This window comes from Aspergillus affinis, assembly GCF_023601865.1.
Source record: "Aspergillus affinis strain CMG 70 chromosome Unknown NODE_23_length_327850_cov_86_924445, whole genome shotgun sequence".
NCBI lineage: Eukaryota > Fungi > Ascomycota > Eurotiomycetes > Eurotiales > Aspergillaceae > Aspergillus > Aspergillus affinis.
The window spans coordinates 12,102-32,742 of NW_026515804.1; the positions used below are offsets into that span (position 1 = coordinate 12,102).

Here is a 20,641-nt window from a genome sequence, read left to right on the forward strand (position 1 = left end):
GGTTACGGGCTGTATCGGCCTTGAGCTTTGACAACGAGGTTTGGAATGTGACATGGCTCATGTCTAATTATAGCAGCAGCTTCGATTCAGTAGATTCGAAACCTGCGGATTGGGTGTCCTCTGAGCAGAAAAAAGGGAAATAATTCTGGCGCTCATGATGTCTGTGAATGAAGGGTCAAAGGTACATTTAGATGCTTTCCGTGTAAATGAATTTCATTCGACTAGAAACCTTTTTAACATTAACGCCAAGGGCAATACGTAAAGCACAATTATGAACACAGGCTCAAATTTTCCTCGTGACTTAGCTCTGCCACTTCTCAGGGAGGATTATTGCACAATGCTTTATGAACCAAGGATGCGATTCATCATATGTCCGATTCCCGGCAGGGACTGCAGATGCTGTTCTACTCTTTGTCTCGGTAAGCCCCTAGATGATGTCAAACCATACTGCTTCCCAATGATTAGGCACTCCACAAAAGTCTTGCAAGCCCGCTTCTGAAGCGACCCCGGAGGTTCCTTTGCTATGAACGCCCCTATTTCTTCCGGGATGGCCTCACCAATCAGCCACCGGTGAGCGCTGGCATTCTCCTGGCAAAGAATAAAGCATGCTGCTGGGGGTATGTCGAGAAAGCGGTCCTGTCCCTTCTCATGGGCCTGCTGGGCGAACCGGAAAATACTGGTCAGAAAGAGACGTAATTTTGCAGAGTCGCGACTTTCGCTGATGACGAATAGCTCATTAGCGCACGCCTGATTCGCGTCGCTGAACAATTCAACCTCGTAACTGCTGCCGATGTATCCTTCGAAGAACTCCGCGACGACCCGGGAGAAATACCCGATCGGCCCTGGTTCCTGTTTGTCGATCATGGCGAAGTGGCCCGTCATGAGTAGGGCCGTCCGACGTACGTTCTCTTCCCGGTTCCCATTCCGAACACAGCCATCGAAGTCGCTCAAAAACTCGCGGATACCGAAGTGGAAGAACTCCAACGCGTCCCTGTCGCAGCCGATGGCGGCCCAATCTGAAATTGCCGCAGCTGTGATAGCATCTCCTTCTCTCCATCCGTGTCGGACTGCCGTGAGTTTCGTTTCCATGCCGGTGAAGACCGTGATGGCCAGAAGTGCCTGAAGATCTCTGGGCGCGGCCCTCTGCAAGATCTGCGTCGACAGGTCGCCCATGGCCTTCAGCTTCTTCGGTTTCCTGGCAACAACCAGCCCCAAAAAGAACGTATTGTACAGTTTCGCCCATGCTCGCAGTTCGTCCGTTTTGTTCTCCTGGACGAGCTCCTGCAGTACCGACAGACTGTCCCAGCGGTTCAACGCCACAAATTTGAGATAGAGGGACATCAATTCGAGAACGAGGGGAAAGCGGAGAGAAAGGCCCAGCCCTTTCATGACCAGGCCGACAAATCGCGACGAACGCTTGAAGCGTGCGAGGAAGACCTGCTCCTGGAGCCCAAGTAGCTCTTTCACCCGCTCGTCCACTGGATCCGTAGGTCCCCTCAGGGAAGGAACTCCCAGCAGAGCTGGCAGTTTGTCCACCCGTGCTCCGTGCTCAAGTAATTCCTGCGTCATTTCTCTCGAATTCGCCAGAATGGCTCGCATCAACGGAGTGTCCGTGTCGCCATGCTCCGCCGTGGCCTCGAGACGGGCGCCGTGTTCGAGCAGCACAGACACGACGTCCCTGTGCTGTCCGGTGACTGCGATATGAAGTGCCGTCAACATGCTTCGATCTTTGAAATTGACACGCGCACCATGGTCAAGCAGCAGTTCCACCATTTCTCGGTGACCTTGGTTGACGGCCCAGGACAGCGGCATCCGGCCATAGTTGTCCTTTCGCGAAATGAGGCGGGGATGCTTGCTGGTTAACAACTTGGCCCAGGGTACGTTGCCAAAGTATGCCGCAAGATGCAAGAGTGTAAAGGAGGGAGGGCTTCCGCCGTTCTTCTCTCGCTCCCAGTAGACTTCCCACCATTCGTCCCGGATCGGAGAGTCAACTCGGAAGAACGGACGTGAGAACTCGGACGGTATATCGATCACATGAATGGCGTGGTGGAAATGCACCGGCCAGTACTGGCTGGCATAAGATAAGAAGGGATTGTGGCCAGACATTTCATGAATCCTTCCGGAATTTCCGTATCCGCGTTCGACGTGTGCTAAACAGGTCTGCATGAGAGTCCTGTGTGTATCCTGGCTCATATGGAACATGTTGATCCCTTTGATTTTGACTTGATCGCTCTGAAAGAATTCCTTCGCCGATTCGTGAACCAGGTTGACGACATCTCCTTCGACCTTCACGAGCAACCCGCCGAACCTGAGCCGATTCTTGGTCACTTGCGTTGCTGGAAGAGTACCAGCCGCCTTGACCCCTGCGGCCACGGTCAATTCTTCCAGTGTGAGGGGCCGGGCAGCGAGAACGACCCATTGAAGAATGGGGACTAATGCTTCCTTGTCGTCGATCTGCTGAAGAAGCCGCTGATAAATACCACCCAGGCCTTTAGGAACATGGTGGAGAACTTCATTGATTTTGCTCCAACTCCTGCCCTGAAGCTCATTGGCAACGAATCCAACCCACAGAAAGGTCCCATCAGCGCCAGCCAGCAAGGTCTGCTGAACCTGCGCGACCATCTCTTCAGAAAGATTTTGCTCGGATGCCAGTTCCGCAACTTTAGCAAAGATGTACCTCTCGACATCATGCGAAATTTCCGTGTCAGAGGTGTCTAACTGGATCTGATGATATTGGCCGAATTTGCTCTCCAAAACTGCTGGCTGAGGTCGGGAGAGGATAATGAGTTTCAGTCGTGGCCTTGCCTTTTCCCCAGATTTCGACAAGTAATTCCCAACGGCATCAATAAGCTGCTTGAGTGATTCCTTTTCGCATTCATCCAGGCCGTCCAGAACACAGACTACCTTGGAAGACGTGCTCTGCTGAAGTAGGGTCAGGAAAACCCTCCACAACGAGACAAAACTGGAAATAGTATATTTGGTTGTTTCCGTCCCCTCGAAGGAGTTCTTAATTTCTTTGGCCAGATGCGGATGGAGATTAACCCATTGATGCAGGATGCCTCTCATGATGGTCAAAGCGGTGTTCCGATTCTTGTCGCGGTTACTGCAGAAGTAGTATAAAAGGACATTATCGGCGGCGTCAACCACTGGCTGTAGCATCTCGGTAATATAAATCGCCAGCATGGTCTTTCCTTTTCCAGGACCACCCGAGATCCAGAGGAGTGGGTGATTCGCATCTGCCAGCCACTCTTGATAATGGGGATGCTGTATGAGCCATTCGCAGGTGCCGTCAACCCTGCGTCCTTTCAATGCAATGAGGGACTTCCGATCAACCTCGGGTCTTGTCAGAAGCAAAGCGTCAAGAACAGGCGCGGCCTCGACATACGATTTTGTCGCCAGAGGTATCGTCTTAGACACCGTGGGTATGAAAGAGAGGACCTCTTTTGCGTATGCTGCGGCAGCCGCTGCGGCGTAGGCGTGCCAGAGCCCCGACCTGTGCGAATCTGCGTAGTCGCAAATTCCTCGGATGACCAAGTACTGGGCGGCATCCCTCAGCCCGGTTGCGTCCGTCTCGAAGCAGAGAATGTCATGCTTGTGTGCGAACTTGTCCCGGGTCGCTCCGTCGCGCGTCAAATGATGGCTGGAGGCAATCAGGCCATAATGAATTATGGGGTCCTGTACCTCCCGAGGCTGCCGGGATCGGATTCTATCTGGATCGCAATGATTGCATCCGCTTTCTTCGGATTCGATAGTTGCATGACCATAATTCGGCTCGAAGACGATGTCTTGCTCTGGGCCAGGGTGGGCAAAGGTGACGGGGTCTTTCTGCACGATCTCGGAGATGTACTGGGGCACCTTACTTTCACCAAAAATGGCGGCTGTCTCGGCCTTCCCCATAGCTGTGAGAAGCAATGGTGTCGGCTGATTTAACGCTCTGCCGCGAACAAACTGATCTTCCGTTCGCTCCCCGTTCACGTCATACTGGACGACACCTGGCCAGTCAGCTTTCGACTTGCTGACAACAATATCACCAAGACGAATATCCTCCTTCGTATCTGGTACTCCTCCTGCAATGCCGACCATGAGATTGAACCGGACAGATGTGTAGTTTGCGTGCAACTGTGTGGCCACGTCGGCTACTGATGTTTTTCCACACACCCCGGGATTCGGATACGCCACAACGACATTGTGGCCTTGAAGACTCCCCAGAATGTAGTTATTGTTGTCGCCTGAGTTCCGATCCGGAGGTAGATTGTCATGGACGCGATCAAGCGTTGCTTTGGCTGCGGCGACCTCTATAGGCAGTGCGCAAACCCACCCGACCGCGTAGTCATCACGGGACGCCATCTCCGGCCAGGGCGCAGGTCAAGAAATGAGAGACTCCAGGAACGTCGGTGCCGAGGCGTTATGTTAGGTATGTCGAAGCTGCCTGAACTGTCTATGTATTATTTGGGACGAGGTCGACTTTCTGGGACATTACGCGCATTATTATGGGCGAGCAAAGTAATTAATTAAATTAGGATTACAGCAACAAACATGACAGGATAGGCAGGCTTTTAATATTTGCATTCCCCTTTAGCCTGTGTGTAAGCAACTTGCTTGAGCCCACTCACAGCTTAATTTCTTAATGTCCATTAGGCCAGAAACATGCACAACCTGGAACCTATCCAATCAAAACCTTAAAAACCCTGGTCTGTTTACGCAAACTGTTACAGTGGAATGATTTGGAGAACGGCACGAGCACGAACTAGTACCCGTGACGGTGCCTGATAGGATCCTTGTCGCGCCCGCTTCATGATTGTTCTTTTGGCGCTAAATGACAGGTTCTCAATGACCCTAGCCTTTTTAGAGTGTTCAAGCCTGTTCGAAACCTCCGAAACACCAGTGAGAAGACATGTCCACGAGGGCGGTCGTGCGACGGGCCACATTTACGCCACCTAAGCAGTGACTGTTGCTTTGAGGGCCGTAGGATCTACCAATGCAATCCCCCTTTGGAGGCCAATCGCCCTATTTCAGTATTTCTGTTAGGGATAACCAACACAGAGTGGAATTTGATGCCTGAGTTTTATTACTTGCAGCAGAGCCATTAGTCTTCTGAATATCATTGCCGCGGGGACTGAACCTACCGTTTCGTGCACATTCGACCAACTGACGGACCGGTACCTCTTCGACTTGCCGGACCAGGGCGCAGCGGGAGGGAAGAGAGAAATATGTCACCAAAGAGAACCAAAGAAGATGGCTATGCGGCTCCCTTAGTTCCTTGCTCTAATTTATTCTCTATCCTTGATCCAATCCTTTAATCTTCAGCTAAACTGTTGATGCGTCCACTATCCCAATGTGCCTTGACGCGTCCGTTAACTATATATGAGCTTTATAATATTGTGCTTGAGATTCCTTTAGAACTTACTACTATCCTATCTAGACTTTAAAGTTTTTGATAATAGCTACTTTATATATTCTACCTCGACAACTAGCAAGGATAGGTTTCTGGCACGCTCTATATTGTAAAGACCATGATAGTGTGAGCTGCTTAGTGTATAATATTTTAATAAGCAGATAGTGTGATACCTAACATTTAACAATAAAGCTTCTTGCGCTACATGATGATCACTCTCTATAGGCGGATCTTCTAGAGGACATGGAGACCTTCATTGATCCTCCTTCAGATCTTATCAATCCCCCAAAAATCCAACCACGACCCCCAACATAAGGACTACTGCAGCTCCAAGAACTACCAGAAGCCCAAAAACTGTCAAATCTGCAAGAGTCATCAAAACCAGCTCCTAACCCCAGAAAATAATACGCTTTAGTCCTTAGAAGCCTAGCAGAAAGACTACTACAACTAGAAACTAAACCTAATTGTTGGAACGATGTTATCAACCAGACCAGAGAGGTGGAGTATCTTGACCTAATCCACATACCGCACAGCACCTTGCTTGGCCTAGACTTGGCCTACCATTCCAAATGGCATACCAAGGGATCAGGAATGCATAGGTGTAAACAAGTGGAACTATAAATAGCTAGGCAGATTGTAGTTTAGAATGACACTTCACTTTTACCCACCGAGCATATACCTATATTCAGTTGAATCGATAGGATATCTGCTTAGGGCAATGACCAAGTCAACCGACACTAATTTTACCTCTTAATTACCTAGACTAGCTATATCAGAAATACTAATAAGTACGGCGTACCGCTACCCATCCACTCACAGCCTAACTTAAAGTCCTACCCTTACTATAACAACCTATGCAACCACTTTCATAATAAGCCTTTACTATTTATATTAACTAATACTAATTATTATTACTCTGCTACATCACACTACAAGCTAAATATAGCTATAACAAATATACTATTAAATTTCCTGCTTTTAGTCCTCTAGTGTCCACAGGATCTCTGTTAGATATTTAGACTAGGAGATATAATTTTCGCCTTTTATAAACACGGAAAGTCCTAAAGGAGGGTAAGAATATCATTAGCTAAAATTTACCCAGAGGTAGTAGTCTATGTCCTAGCAGCCTGCCTTCGACTGAGAAATATACTAGGAGATATAGAGAATAGAGACTGTCTTTAAGGCTATTTTAGTGATCCTACAAGGTAAGAAAGGTAAGAAGAATGGTATATAAAATAGTAGCATCTTGGGCGCAGTACTGGACTTTATAAAGATATCACAGAGGTTTCAAAGCCGGGCATTACTGGGCCACAGAACATAACACCAGGCATGTAGGCCACTGTCACCTCCTGAAGCCAAGGAACTTCCCGGTACGGAGGAACGTTCCGGTTAGTTAGTATAGGATCAAGGGACTCTCCGGTAGGCATCCAGGAAACTTCCTGGATGCTCATGGAGCCTTCCTGCCTGAGGTGAATCCTCAGGCAGTATATAGAGTCCCTAGATCCTCGCTCCTATATAGCCTTTCCTCTCCATGGGAAAATTCCTTGATTACGAGTCATAAACAAACTTGTATTTACTAAGCTCCTTTGTTGACCGTCACAGCAATAGGCTAGGGCCTAATATATATATTATATAGCTATAGTCTTATTTTTTTATTATTACCTTTTAGTAGAAAGGCTGCCTTCTATTTTCTATAGAAATCAACTATATTTCTGTCCCCTAAACTATAAGCCCTTACTACTAAGGGTTGACCCTTTTTAGTGCAGCGGTATTTTTTCCACAGTTTCATATGGGATCACCCTTGATGCTATTTGTTGATGATTATACCGAATAGTAAAAAACAATTGACAAACCGGTAGTATACCCCTATTTAATACTTTAAAAACTACTACTTGGGTCACCCACTTGCCAATCCAATTACTCACCAGGCTCACCCTACTGACCCGCGCTCTACACAACATCACCCCAATCACCCAAGCTCACCCGGTAACTTAGCAGCGCTCACCCATAAAGCAGCAACTTACAAAGGGTACATCTTCTAGTTAGACGCGTTCAATAGGTGGCTTAAGTACGGCTGAGCGGACGGGAAGCCCTGTTCTCCACACCCTGTGGTCGTACGTACTAGAGACAAATGAATATTTGCACCATATATCTCACTATTTTCTTTGGATCTGCATAACCAGATCCTCTTGATTATTAGTGTGGGTGGAATTGCTGCTTGACCTCCACATGTTTCCATCCAAGGCGTCCACTCTTGCTGTTTTATTGAATAGCGGTAGACTCTATCAGAGATGCAGATTTATAAAAAATCGGTAAACACTGGCTCAAGGAACACTTTATTCCTTATATTAAGGCCCGGAGAACAGGCCAATATAGCCTCTTACTCCTTGACGGACATGACTCCCATTTAACACCTCAATTTGATGATATATGTCGTCAATATGATATTAAACCGATCTGCATGCCCGCCAATTCCTCTCATCTCTGTCAACCGTTGGATATAGCCTGCTTTTCACCATTTAAAAGGGCCTACAGCAATCTTATTGAAAGGCTCGTACGAACAGGATATCGTCATATCGATAAAGTTGACTTTCTTGATATCTATTTAGAAGCTCACGTCCAAGCCTTTAAGAAGGCCAATATCCAGAGTGCTTTCAAAGCCTCCGGAATTGTTCCTTTTGACCCGACAAAGGTTCTGGATAACCTCATCTTCTACAGAGAGGAGAGCCGGCGAAACAGCCAAAAAACTACTTCAACTATTACTAAAACGCCTTTAAATTCGAACCAATTCAAGAAACATGAGCCAAAAATCTCTCAGTTACTTCAAATAAGCAGATTCTCTGGCTTTACGTATGCAACCAGCGTTATCATACATCTTTAAGGGAGTAGAGATAGCCTTGAATCGGGCGATTCTCTTAGAGCATGAAAACCTTCAACTTCGTGAGACTGTTGAACGACGAAAAAGAACGCAACAGCGCAATCAACACCAGATGCATGGTCTGGATGGTTTCACAATTCAGGAAGCCCGTGAGGCCTTCGCCAACGCGCAGGCTGCGGAGGAAGCAGCTGGTGATACAGGACCTCTGGATAGTCAGTCACGTCGGCGGGCGCCGCCGCGGTGTAGTCGGTGTCATGTTGTTGGACATATACGTACAAGATGCCCGAATCAAACTATCTAACCCCGGGCTTCTAAACAGTTAAATTTAGATATGAAAAGCTTCATTTTTGGTGTAAGATAGGTATATACGCTGGCCCGCCAAGCCGGCCAAGGTGGCCGACTCGCTTACCGATTACGTTAGCATCGGCTAATAGTTAATGGCTAGATTAATAGTACGTGGTTAAATTACAATTGAAATTAAATTAGAAGTCCTCAAGTTTGAAGAGCTAGTTCCTTACCAAACTATAAAAATTGCCTGGACTTCCTGCGGGATATCCCACCACTATTACGCCAGACGGAAAAAGGGGAAAGATAGGCCACCAAATACGGTATGATCACGGAAAAATTTTACCTAGCCTTCCAAGCAAAATTTCGAAATCCAATCACTTTGAACAGGCCACTAATAGAGTGATATTATCAAACACGGAGGGCATCATGTTATTGATTGGATGGTAGTTACATACAAGTAGTTTATCTAACCAAGGTCCGATAATCCAGTTATTTACAGGGGTTTGTTGCCGCGAAAAAAATGTTATAAACTCTGAAAATTCAAATTTTCTATCTATTTCTTACTATGTTGGTAATTTACTCTGGTAGTGAAGGATAGAATGTAGCTGTAACCTACTGTCCCTTGACCCTAGAGTACCTTTTTATTTTTCTCTCTCGGCCCTCTAAGAAGCCGACTACAGCATGTTTTGGCCTAAAAAGAGCCGCAAAAGCTCTTTTATCGAAGTTCGAGCCAAGTAAATGCGAGGAGCGGCTTTGGAAAGCGCTGGGTAATACCCGGGATTGCCATACCTACTGTAAGTCTTTTGTTTGAACAGCCTTGTCAGGTGAGCTATCAGCTCCAAGCTCCCAAGACGAACCAGGTCATCATGCATTAGCGCCGTCAGCTAGCCTAGACTCGTCCTCCTTTCCCCTCATTTCCTCCCTTCTTAGGCTGATCGAACTCATCTTGTAGCGTTCGGTGTCCTGTTAATCATGGTATCACCTTTCCTCTCTATATCACGACCTCAAAATGTCGATGAGCTCATCCAGCGCATCAAGAATGGAAAAATTGAAACCCGCGAAAAGCCGCCTTGAATGCCTTGGTGGAGTGCATGGTCGCAGAATTCCGCGATAATACAAACCCAACGTGTTACATCGAATCGTCCCGGGTATCAGAGATCACCAATGCCATACAATACGAGGATTTGATGAAAACATTCATCAACATGGTGATCAACGATTCACAAAAGGGTTACGTCCTGGACCGAGATCTACTGCCTGCCTTCGATCATTTGGATTCTTTCTATTATTGATATTCTGGATTCGGCTCAAGATCAAGACCGTGCTGATGAAACTTTTAGTCAACCATTTGCTTAGCGACCTAAGTGCTCGACGTGGCGATGGATATCCACCTCGAAGGCAGGTCTACACCAAAACAGGGGAAATTAAGAAAGTCTTTCGAAGACAAAGATTTCCGTGTTGAAAGATAAAAACCCGGTTTTTCGTGCCACTCTGGAAGCGGTCAATTGCTGATCGTCATGCACGACGTGATTTCGTATGAACTACAAGCCGGTCAGCATTGTTTCAACACATGCCCAACCTGTCACCTCGTTTTTGGAAGCCAGAGCAAAAAATGATTCCGGTAGGAAGCACGTTATACCGGGGCAACTGAAGTTACAAAGAAGCCGAATATTGCATTGTAGCTCGTCCCGAAATAAGCCATCGTGTGTTGGGTGACTGAAAAGCGAATTGAGCTTGAAAAAGATGCAAGGTGGTGGCTCACCAACATATCTGCTTCTGTGAGCATCGTTTGATAGACGCATTGATCAGCAGGCGCGGGAAATCGAACTAGAATTTTGGAATATGTTTCTTGGAATCTGTGATCGATTCGAACTTTAGCGGGCTTCTTGTGACTTAATAATGCCATTTAAAGAGATAATGCTCCGTGACGACAAGCTCTAGCAGCTTGAGGAATCGATCAAGCACCATTTGAGGTCTGGAAGCTCTCTCCTATGAGACAGCGCCGTACCCAGGGAGAGCTTTGAAAATCAATCTAATACCCATCGATGAGACCAACAGCTACCACGCCTCTGGAAAACTCGTGTTACCTTCAGAACAGATCATGCTTCGAGAGCCACCGGTCCGTGGGCATAAAGTTGTTCTATCGAAACTTGACCTAGAAGAATGGACCCGATCGTTTTTCGAGAGGAGCGATCGCAGGACCTAGAAACTAAAAACGAGGGATAGCTCTAGAATATCTAAAAGAAATTTCATGAAAATGGCATCTAATACTGTGGTGGTTGGGTTCGATACCCTATATTCATCTAGAGATATCATCGCGACCCTTTCCCAAGCACTATGTCAGGCCTAAGAGGCATTGTATCCCGATCCGCATCATACAAACCCTCCTCCATCTCGAGCCCCATCCCATTTTCATCCACACCATTACCTCTTGTTCCATCTCTCCACCCCCGAAATGGCCTACCCTTCACCCTATCTGCCTTATCAACCCTACCCCGTCTGTCGTATGTCCCCTGACGGGAATTCTTTCTAGCTACGAAAAACGACCGAAACGCCGTTGCGCTAGTCACCAGGACACCAACCTCTGCAATTATAAAGTGCCAGAACATTGCCCAAGTGGTGTCGACGGCACCGTTATGAACGAGGCCGGCAGCGCGGATAATAGAGAAGCCAATGATGAAGATGGTGAGGCAGAGAGAGCACGAGAGGATCAACTTCTGGACGCGTTGGATACGAATAGTCCAGATGAGAAGGACAGGGATCGCAAGAACTAAATGACGTTTAGATAGGGAAGCATTGAGTTAGAGGGGGTAACGTACTGAGCAAATCGCCGACTATGTCCAGGGCAATGTTTACGGCTGAATGGATGATATTTCTATTTTTTTCGGTCCCGGCGTTGCATTGAACTGTTTGTTCGCTTAGTACAATTGATTTATGTGAAATCAACAAGCATATAAACTTACATATCCTTGGATCGTCGATATACGGACATGAAAGATAATACACCAAAAGCCCATATACGAACAGACACGACGTATAAGCCACCACGAACCACCAATACATGCGCCAGTAGCGCAAATGATGGATGATTTTCCGGAAGAAGAAGAGGAAGCTAAACTTGACGGCATTGAACGACGTCCAGCCCAGCATTCCACAGACGATCGTAAACTTGTGATACCGGTATGTCATAGGTACGATGTCTGAATTGTCGATGGTCACTCCCTCAACGCCATTTTGTAGAGCGGCGAACAGGTACATCGGACCGACTACCTCTTCGTACATGAGGGCGCTGAACGTGATTAGGAGGATGACCGCCAGGATCAGGAATCCATCGTCTATGGTGATGTGCTGTCTTTGGACGCGGATCCGAATGAGGAAGCGAATGGTTGCGCCGAGGAGAGCAAGTGCGAGACCGCACCCCGTTGTGATCTATTGCGTAGCATTACGCGATTAGAACGAGAGTTGAAAAGAAATATTTGGAGATGACTTACGACAAACGCATCCTTATGAATCCGTCCCACTCGATCTTCCGGTTCCATTCTAGCAAACAAGGGTGACGATGTCCGAGCAATAGAACCGAGAGCTTAGCTCTCCACAGCGCAAAAGCTTCCAGAAGAGGATTTAAACTCGTAGTAAGGTCTAAGTACGGCGTCCAGGGGTAAGAATATTCATCTATGATCTTGTCATCCTACTCAGATGGGCTGGGTTCAGCTTGTCAGACAAAATGCCCCATTCCCAGCTGGACTGGCAGCCCCGCATGCTGACTTCAGAGTCCCGCGTCAGCCTATGGCTATGGATGGACGCTTGTCAAGGATCACCATGCAGGCTCTGAAGAGCCAAGGCTTGTCGTTAAGTAAGTGGCTGCCGATCTCCTGCGTGTCGGCTGACACGAGGCCCTACGGTGTGAGGTTCTAGGATATCTATTATGACGTAGCTTGTTGCCTTAGACTGGGGTTGATAGCCAAGAATTCTATGTAGCATAGTGGGATCAGGAATAGGCCCTTCGGAGTTAAATTTCAGATACGAAGGGTTTGGAATGTGTCAGTTTTCTTGATTCTGTTTGCGACCGATAGCGGCATGCAAGGATAAACTTAATTCTTCCTAGCCCTTTAAATGCCGGGATGAAGCTGAAGAATGCTACAATAATCAAGCAATCCAGGTTGATAATGATATCTATGCTGTCTCTTGACTATGCGTAACTGCAAATCAGGTTTCCACGCTTCAAATCACTAATCTTTCACAAAAGAGCGAGATTATCTGTAAGTCAGATAACCTGCCATTTAGAATTACTATATGATAGAGGATGTGTCATCTCTCTATTATGCAGGTTTCTTTTGCTGGAAGGTCTTTACATAGTAACAGGGCATTATTATTGGTGTTATTATCTCCGGCAATAATTTGCCCCGTATAATTTAATCATAGCGGAGGCAATACCTGTGATCTTATAGTGGAATTTATCAAGGCAGGAATATCAAAAATGCCTCGGCTTAATAAAGGGAAAATAGGGTATATAATATAACTAAAACTATATACCTTTGAAAAAATGTGAATAACATGACTTTATGATATAGAATTTTCAGTTGGATGATACAAGCTCGAGTCAACTACAGAATTATGTAGGAATATTGGATGCCAGGGGTAGGCTGCCGAAGTGGTCAAGAATGAAGAAATTGATTGAATTGGTTGGCTCAAGATGATCAACTATATAGGCGTCAAGAAGGTCTTTTGATCTTCGTGGCTGATTTCATGAAGTTTCACGCTTCGTTCATGGAATCTTCCGTTTCGTATAGAGATCTTCGGAACTTGCCTTGAGCGAAGGTTTGGCGGTTACCTAACGCATCCAGATCTTTTATATATTATAAAACTCACCAAGACATTGCACCATCATCTTCAACGCGTATTCCTCTTAATTTAGAATTACCTCTCCCTAACTCTGGCCTCATTTCCAGCTCACGTTGACATCTCCGCTCGCCTCTTTCTTCTGCCAGCATGACGAGCAAAAATGACAGCGAGCTTGAAGATGCCGCTCCTCCTTCCCAGGCCTCCTTCGCCCCCACGGCAATTCACAACATTCCGAAGACTAAAAGAATTTGCGCGGAAGAGCCTAGAAGATCTTGAAAGCGGACGCAGCTGTCATCAATTTACCCGAATAACTGACTTTCCCCAGTCTTCCTTCATAGGCGTTAAGGCGCTGGACCTTGGAGGTCGACTAAGTTACGATACCGAGTATCAAGAACTGGAGATTCGGCTGGAGATTTCACGGGGACATGGGCAAGCTCATCGGTGGTTCATAACACGGCTTGTCGTAAAGATATCTGATTTCGGCTTCCCGGAAGTGAATATAGATCATTTCAGCCCATCCAAGATGCACCTTGGTCGCTCGAGCTATATAAACAAGCCGACTCAGCCATGTTACCCATTCCCGAAAGACGCGAAAGATGTCGCGAGAACAATCCCCCGACCCTCCTCATTTTGAGTGGTATTAGCGAGTGTCGGAATGAGATCTTGAGAGACGCAAAGTGGTGGCTAACCAGCGTGCAACCACCTGTCAACATAGTCATTACCATGTATCTCGATTTGCGGCCCCGGACCATTGCAATTGAAGTCTGGAAGCTTCTAACTTCCAGGGAAGACCATAGTTGCAGTCGTGACTGCAATCGTCTCTGTTCTAAAATTGCTTTGAAGGTCATTTTAACACCCGTGGACGACACGAACAATTACCGCGCATCTCGTGATCTTACCCTGTCATTCAGAGATATAGTGCTCCGCAAACCACCGGTCGGAGAGGAGGAGATTGTCTTTTCGAAACAGGACCTGGAGGACTGGACTAAGTCGATCTTTGAAAGAATCGACAGAAGCGCATAGAGAGAGAAAGACAGGGAGCGAGTTACTCAGCGTGCCTACTACGCCTCGATGCGCTGTACACTTCTTCTACTCCGTTCTATATGACCGCTTCCTCTGCGTGCGTCACCGGTGGCAGTCTGAACCCGTCCACCATCTTGGATTTCTCGTCTTTCTCGTCTTTCTCGCCTAGAATGAGCCCTTCTAGGAGGTTCCCTTTGCTAACCTAGGTAGCGGTCAATCCGCAACAGAAAAATAAAAATTGCTTTTCATAATCCTGCCAGCAGAAGGTCTACTATATAGTAGTAGCCCGGTGATCTATAACTATTCATAAGCAAAGAAAAACCAACATAGATTTCTCATAGCAAATCTACGATCTATCCCACTAGACAAACTTAGGTAGAGCTTACCTACCCACTCAGTAATTTCGTCGGCCATGGACAAGTGCAGGCTCTAGAACATTCCATAGAGATTTTATAAGCAGGTACATCCCAAACGCCCCTGCTCACAGAAGGGAAAGAATGGCATAAGAAATCATCATATCCCTGATCTACTTAATGTTATATAGTATGCCAAAGACCTGATTAAAGATACTCTAAAAATTGAAATACTTAGTGAATCTATATAAGATCTAGTTAATTACGGAGGTATTTCCTTGAGTCACGAACATTAGACTTTAACGGTGAATGATATCAGTCTTACGATTTAAAACTCATCATCTTTGACCGTTGCACCTTCCTCCGTTTCTAGACTAACCCCTCTCTCTTCTCGCCGTATGGATAACTCCAAGTAAGTGATCGCGTCATCGAGCCCCTTCGACATCCAGGTTTCTAACGAGCAAAAAGTGTTGTTGAAACTAGTGAGTGTGAAAACGCGTCTCCTCCTCCTCAAACTCGCCTATGCCGACAGAACGATTCAAAAGCATGGGTGGCATACGGGAATTTGCGTACAAACAGATAGACACCTTTCAGTCCGGACGCAGTCATAATCAGTTTATTCGAGTTACAGACGTTCCCGAGGCTATATGGTTAAAGTTGGACGAATACAAACTTGGGGGTAGACGAAGTTACGATTTCAAAACCCACGAGCTAGATACTCGACCCACTCTATCGCGGGGGCATGAGAGAGCAGCTCAAGTATTCCAGTTAGATCTCATGATGAAGATGGGGGCAATGGGAGTCCTAGAACAAGATCTGGATCCGGTAGGAAGCACGACATACCTGGGTGATTCAAGAACCAAAGAGGCCGATGCCGCTATTGCACCCTGTTCCGAAATAATAATGGGGTCCGTCTCACCGACTCTTGTCATCGAGTGTGGAATTTAGTGAAAGCAAGGGTGAGCTCGCACAAGATGCCAGGTAGTGGTTAACCAATATAGACCCTCCTGTGAATATCGTGATTATCATACGTCTTGATCGGCAGCCGCGGACTATCGAGCTCGAGGTTTGGAAGATGCTAGAAACACCAACCGACCCCGAAATTGCTTTGAGTGTTGAGTTGACGCCCATGGGAAATTCGGTTATCTACCGGGCTTCCTGTGATTTGCGCCTGTCATTCCGTGACATTATGCCCCGTGAGCCGCCGGCTGGAGGGGAGGAGGTTGTTTTCTCAACGCTGGAACTGGAAGACTGGGCTCAGCGTATATTCAAACGGATTAACGAATGGGCTGACAAGGCAGCGAAGACGGCATGTAAGCACCCCTCTGTCCCTGCCCCGAACCTCGCACCACCCCTAAGACGGCAAGCAAAGGAGCTGGCCCATAAGGAATAGGAGCGTGCATAGATTTACAGCGGCAATCCTACCAGACCCATAGCTAGGCCTACACGTTAGCTAATTCTTATCTCCAACAAGTATACCCTCCGGCTCTATAAAGACATGTAAAAGGCATACTCCTCTACGCTGATACAGATCCGGGTAAGATAAAAAAACAATCAACTATTTGTTCGATAAGATAGCCGCGGTCGAGATCCCTACCTACTACTACGATACAAAAATATAGTTATTCATTATACCCGCCACAGGCGTCTGCCTAGGTGAGGCAGACATCGGCAGAGACTACTAACTAAACCGGATACATAATAACTACCGGAATCCTATACCCCGTCTCATCTAATAATTATTACCCATGTATATTTTCTGGTTTATCATTGTTCTTTAATAAAACACATTTTTCTATCAATTTAATCATCCTAGATCACCCTCGTATTTGACCTGCACCGAGTGCTAAAGGAGGATTGATGAAGGGGATATACGGAGTACTAGTAAGTGGGGGTACTTCTCTCCTACCCGCACACCCTCGCAATCATGCAGGTCGTCCACCGCCTGTTATAGATGTATTTAAAGACCGCCCTACTGCACTGTTGCCAGGGAACTTGTGTCGAGATTGTCACATTGTCCGATGTCACCGGGGGTGTATTCTTAGAGTAGAAAAGACGTCTAGGGGAGAGTTACTGGTCTGAGATACACCTCAGAGACGCCACGAAAATGGGGTCTAATGCTGGTAATGAGGTACGATATTCGATTTCAATCAACCAAGATTCTATTAACCTGATGAAGCCTATTTATTTGAACGCTAAGCTATGCAGGCACTGTGCACTCCTCGGTGTGTGTCACTGGCAGTCTGACCCCGGCTACCTCTTACGTATCCATTGATGTCTCCGTGCCTAGATCAAGCCCTTCTCGGAGAGTGGTAGGTTCCCTGGTTAACTACGGTAAGGTAGTCTCCCCGGTGGGGAATAAATCGCGGACAATCAAGCAGAGACGCGAATGGGTCTTGGCAGATCCACCGGGCGGCCTCCCGTCCACGGTACACTACCGAATAGCTTCTTCTTCCTCTCTCCGAAATACGTCCTGTCACTGCGGTCATGTCTGTATGCTGTAACAGGAAGCAAGCAGGATCGGAGCCTAAATCAACCCCTGTGCCTCGTGCAACAGATTGACGAGGCCCGACAACCCGTTAGACTGTGAACCATCACAACCCGCAATTGCGTGCTCCGGGACCATCATCCCGCAAAGCTTGCTTGCCTGCTTGGCTTCTCCTATTTATTTCATCGTCATGTTGCCCATTTCGGGGAAGCTCTCCTTCCCCTTCTTTCGTACTCCGTCTCCTTTTCTTCCCTCTTTGATCCCGCTGAGCTGAGCTCGCGATCTGTCCAACAGCTTCACCGCTCCGTCGGCGTTGTCGATCATCGCGTAAGACCGCTCTGGATGCGTCCAAGCTCTTGACCGGGCTCCTCTCTGCAAATGACCACTTCCGCGAATCTCAGGGTGGTCGGTGACACCTACCCCGTTGACTTCAAAGAGTATGATTCGCTCTCCTGGGTACTCTTGGAGGATCATCCGCTTCGGTCCTACCCTACCACTTATCCGCCGGGGCTGTCGAATTTCCTCGGGAGGTGGTACGCGACGGCGAAAAGATGGTGGGCCGAGCGTGGGTTGTCGCTCGTGTGCCTACTTGTGATGTTCCTGTAAGTCGATGTCTTTATTGCTGGGGTCAAGTAAATCTGCTATGGAAACACACTAATATCCTCAATAGGATGGTCATTCAGTTCCTTGCAAATCTACCCTATGGAGTATCTTATCTTCTGGCCTCAGACCTGAGCGACCAGGCAGAGCTTGCCCAATGGCCTGCGGAATTCAGCGGTCGTCCGAGTGCCTGCATTTCCTACGACCCACAAGCGCACCCGGATGCCATTGACCGCGCAGTCAAGGCCGGCTGCGCTGGAATTAAAGCCGACGTATGGGTACGGGGTGACGAGCTTTTCGTGGGCAACTCCTCGAAACCTCACTCAAACAACACATTCAGCAACGTTTTTATCGAGCCCCTGATGGCCAAGCTCGATGCGAGGAACCCTGCAGTGGCGTCCTCGGCGTCGCCTGATAGACCCGACCCTGTGGGGCTATTAGAACATAGTCCAGCGCAGCCTTTCATATTGTTTCTGCAGCTGCGCCCGTCGAGATCAACCGCATGGCCGCATATCATGTCCCAAGTAGCCTCGCTAGATCGGAAGGGGTATCTTTCGTACACCGATGGGGTCCAGGTTTTCCCGAGGCCTGTCTCGATTGTCATAACGGGACTGAACTCCTCGGAATTCGATGTTGTAAGGAGTTCCGGGCACCGGGACACCAGCGGAAGTATATTCTTTGATACCGCCCTTGAGTTGCATCCGACGGATTATGACAAGGGAAGCGCGATTTCTGCGAACCCCGAGAATGACGATCAGGAACAGTCCAAGGACCAATCGATTTCCACACTCCCATCGCAAATGCTCAGCGAAACGATCAATTTTCGCGACTCAATCGGCTCTCCCCGCGGCGGTCGCATTTCGTGGCAGCAAGTCGAGAGGATCAGAGCTCAAATACACAACGCGCATCAGCAAGGACTTCAAATCCGGTACGATGCGATTCCATGCCTTCCACGGATGTTGCGTCGAACTGTATGGCGTATCCTGGTCCATGAGGGGGCGGACTATGTCGAGGTGGACTGGAGTCAATGCGAAGGGCGGTCGTGGCGGTCGCTTTTCACGTTTAGCAGGAGAGACGACACAAAGTAGCCTTGGAACTCAGTAAATCGAACAAACTAAACCAACAATAGTATATACCATTTGATACGATCGCAGTACGAAGTACGGACGATGACCGCCCTGTCTAGATATATGAAGGGATGTCCGGTGCACAACACCCGGCGTGTTTCATACGGAACGCCGAGGCAAAGCCGGGGGTTTACTGTCCAGCGCACCCTTGGTCACACGTCGGCGGAAGAGGTGACACGGAGTCGCAGAGACGCAGAGGTGCATCTATTGAGCTCCAGAATCGGGTCGATGAGGTCAAGCATGTACGGGGCCAGCCACCTTTGCCACGAAGCAAGGGCGATTCGATCGGAATGGATGAATGTGCCGTGGTTGCATTGTACATGAAGCATGTTTGGCGGTAGAGTTGGCACTTTGTTTTGATTTTAATTTTTTTTCTTATTTTATTTCAAATACTTCACTCGTCCAGTGCGCAGAGAAGCTGGCCAGACCGTCTCCTCGGGACAGAGGAGTGGGATGAGGGAAATTGCGACGAGGTAAATATCCGAACTGTGCGACAGTGGCACCGAAGTATAGACGGTCGATGCGGTGCCTGGCGCAGAGCGATCGGCGGGCAATCTTGAGCAGGAAGGTGGGGATTCCGTCGGGTCGAGATCGTCATTCCAGGCTGCTTTATTTTTCTCTGTTGTCATTCGTATGAGGTGGATTGTTCTCTGTGTATTGATCTGGAAGTGGACATGGTCGATGGTCGCGACCAAGGGATCACCCATCTACCCATCTATGGTGGTAGCGTACCTGATTGAACGGATCGACCAGGATAATGTTGATCCAGAATCCCTGGTGCAGGCCGAGTGATGACCGCATGACACGTCGCCGATGCATGCCAGGCGGGCGGCATGTCGACGGTTCTGCGCCCAACGCGACCACTTCCACTGTCCGATATCAATGGGGTTTGGCCATTGGGCAGCGGCCATTCGGAGAACTTCCATGGTCTTTTTCTCTGTCTCTTTCGCTGTGGTTTTATTTTGAATTGTTTTATTTTCTCTCGCTAGAGAGACTAGAGTGGCTATGGATCCGTTAACTCGGTGACTGACAAGGTAACACCGACCCGTCTGAAAGAACGAAAGGATGAACAAAAAAAAAGATGAATGAAGAGTAAAGGAAAGGGATCCACCTCCTCCCCCGCTGCCCCGGCGGCCCAGTCGTCGTTAATCCAGCGAACTAGCAGCTCTTCACCCCATTGATTGGCTTGGGCCTGTCGCATGTCCCTCTCGTTTTCTCCATCGCTCACCGTTTCCTCTCCCTGTGCTTGTTTTGCTTTTCCTTTTTGGTTTTTCCTGCTTTCGATTTTTTTCGGTCTGCCTTCTCTCTCCTCCTACACCTTCCCTCTCTCTCCACATCTTTCTTCACCACCGTCATTTGGATCACCGCGATTTGATCTTCGCCATTCTTCCATTTTTCCCACAACATCCTATTCCTTCCTCCTTCATAACTCGAATCACCGTCTGGTATTCCGATCGATCTCCCGCCGTGTGTGTTGCTGGGGGACTGTTGTCGAACTAGATAGCTACTGCCGCCGCCCACTTGCGACCTGAACTTCCACCGCCATTTCGTGACATTTTTTCTCCTTCCCCTCTAACCCCCGAACGAAGTCGCCAGATTTTTTTTTAAATTTTTGTTTCTATGCTGGAAACGATCCTCAGAAGCCGA

General features: G+C 47.8%; 5 protein-coding genes across 5 annotated transcripts; 3 read left to right on the top strand and 2 right to left on the bottom strand.

Moving 5' to 3' along the window:
- Nucleotides 1-342: 342 nt before the first annotated feature.
- KD926_004883 (uncharacterized protein) lies at nucleotides 343-4,347 on the bottom strand (the record flags this gene model as incomplete). The annotated part of the gene is made up of 1 exon (XM_053098213.1): nucleotides 343-4,347. The coding sequence occupies one exon, from the start codon at nucleotides 4,345-4,347 to the stop codon at nucleotides 343-345; it is 4,005 nt and encodes a 1,334-aa protein (XP_052957799.1).
- Nucleotides 4,348-10,873: 6,526 nt separating this feature from the next.
- On the bottom strand, nucleotides 10,874-12,100 carry KD926_004884 (uncharacterized protein; the record flags this gene model as incomplete). Its single annotated transcript, XM_053098214.1, has 4 exons — nucleotides 10,874-11,331; nucleotides 11,381-11,467; nucleotides 11,525-11,990; nucleotides 12,053-12,100. 4 exons carry the CDS (start codon nucleotides 12,098-12,100, stop codon nucleotides 10,874-10,876), a joined length of 1,059 nt encoding a protein of 352 aa, XP_052957800.1.
- A 1,870-nt stretch (nucleotides 12,101-13,970) lies between these two features.
- KD926_004885 (uncharacterized protein) lies at nucleotides 13,971-14,426 on the top strand (the record flags this gene model as incomplete). Its single annotated transcript, XM_053098216.1, has 1 exon — nucleotides 13,971-14,426. One exon carries the CDS (start codon nucleotides 13,971-13,973, stop codon nucleotides 14,424-14,426), a length of 456 nt encoding a protein of 151 aa, XP_052957801.1.
- An 875-nt stretch (nucleotides 14,427-15,301) lies between these two features.
- KD926_004886 (uncharacterized protein) lies at nucleotides 15,302-16,172 on the top strand (the record flags this gene model as incomplete). Its single annotated transcript, XM_053098217.1, has 2 exons — nucleotides 15,302-15,668; nucleotides 15,781-16,172. The coding sequence occupies 2 exons, from the start codon at nucleotides 15,302-15,304 to the stop codon at nucleotides 16,170-16,172; spliced, it is 759 nt and encodes a 252-aa protein (XP_052957802.1).
- Nucleotides 16,173-17,645: 1,473 nt separating this feature from the next.
- KD926_004887 (uncharacterized protein) lies at nucleotides 17,646-18,955 on the top strand (the record flags this gene model as incomplete). Its single annotated transcript, XM_053098218.1, has 2 exons — nucleotides 17,646-17,869; nucleotides 17,938-18,955. 2 exons carry the CDS (start codon nucleotides 17,646-17,648, stop codon nucleotides 18,953-18,955), a joined length of 1,242 nt encoding a protein of 413 aa, XP_052957803.1.
- Nucleotides 18,956-20,641: the final 1,686 nt, after the last annotated feature.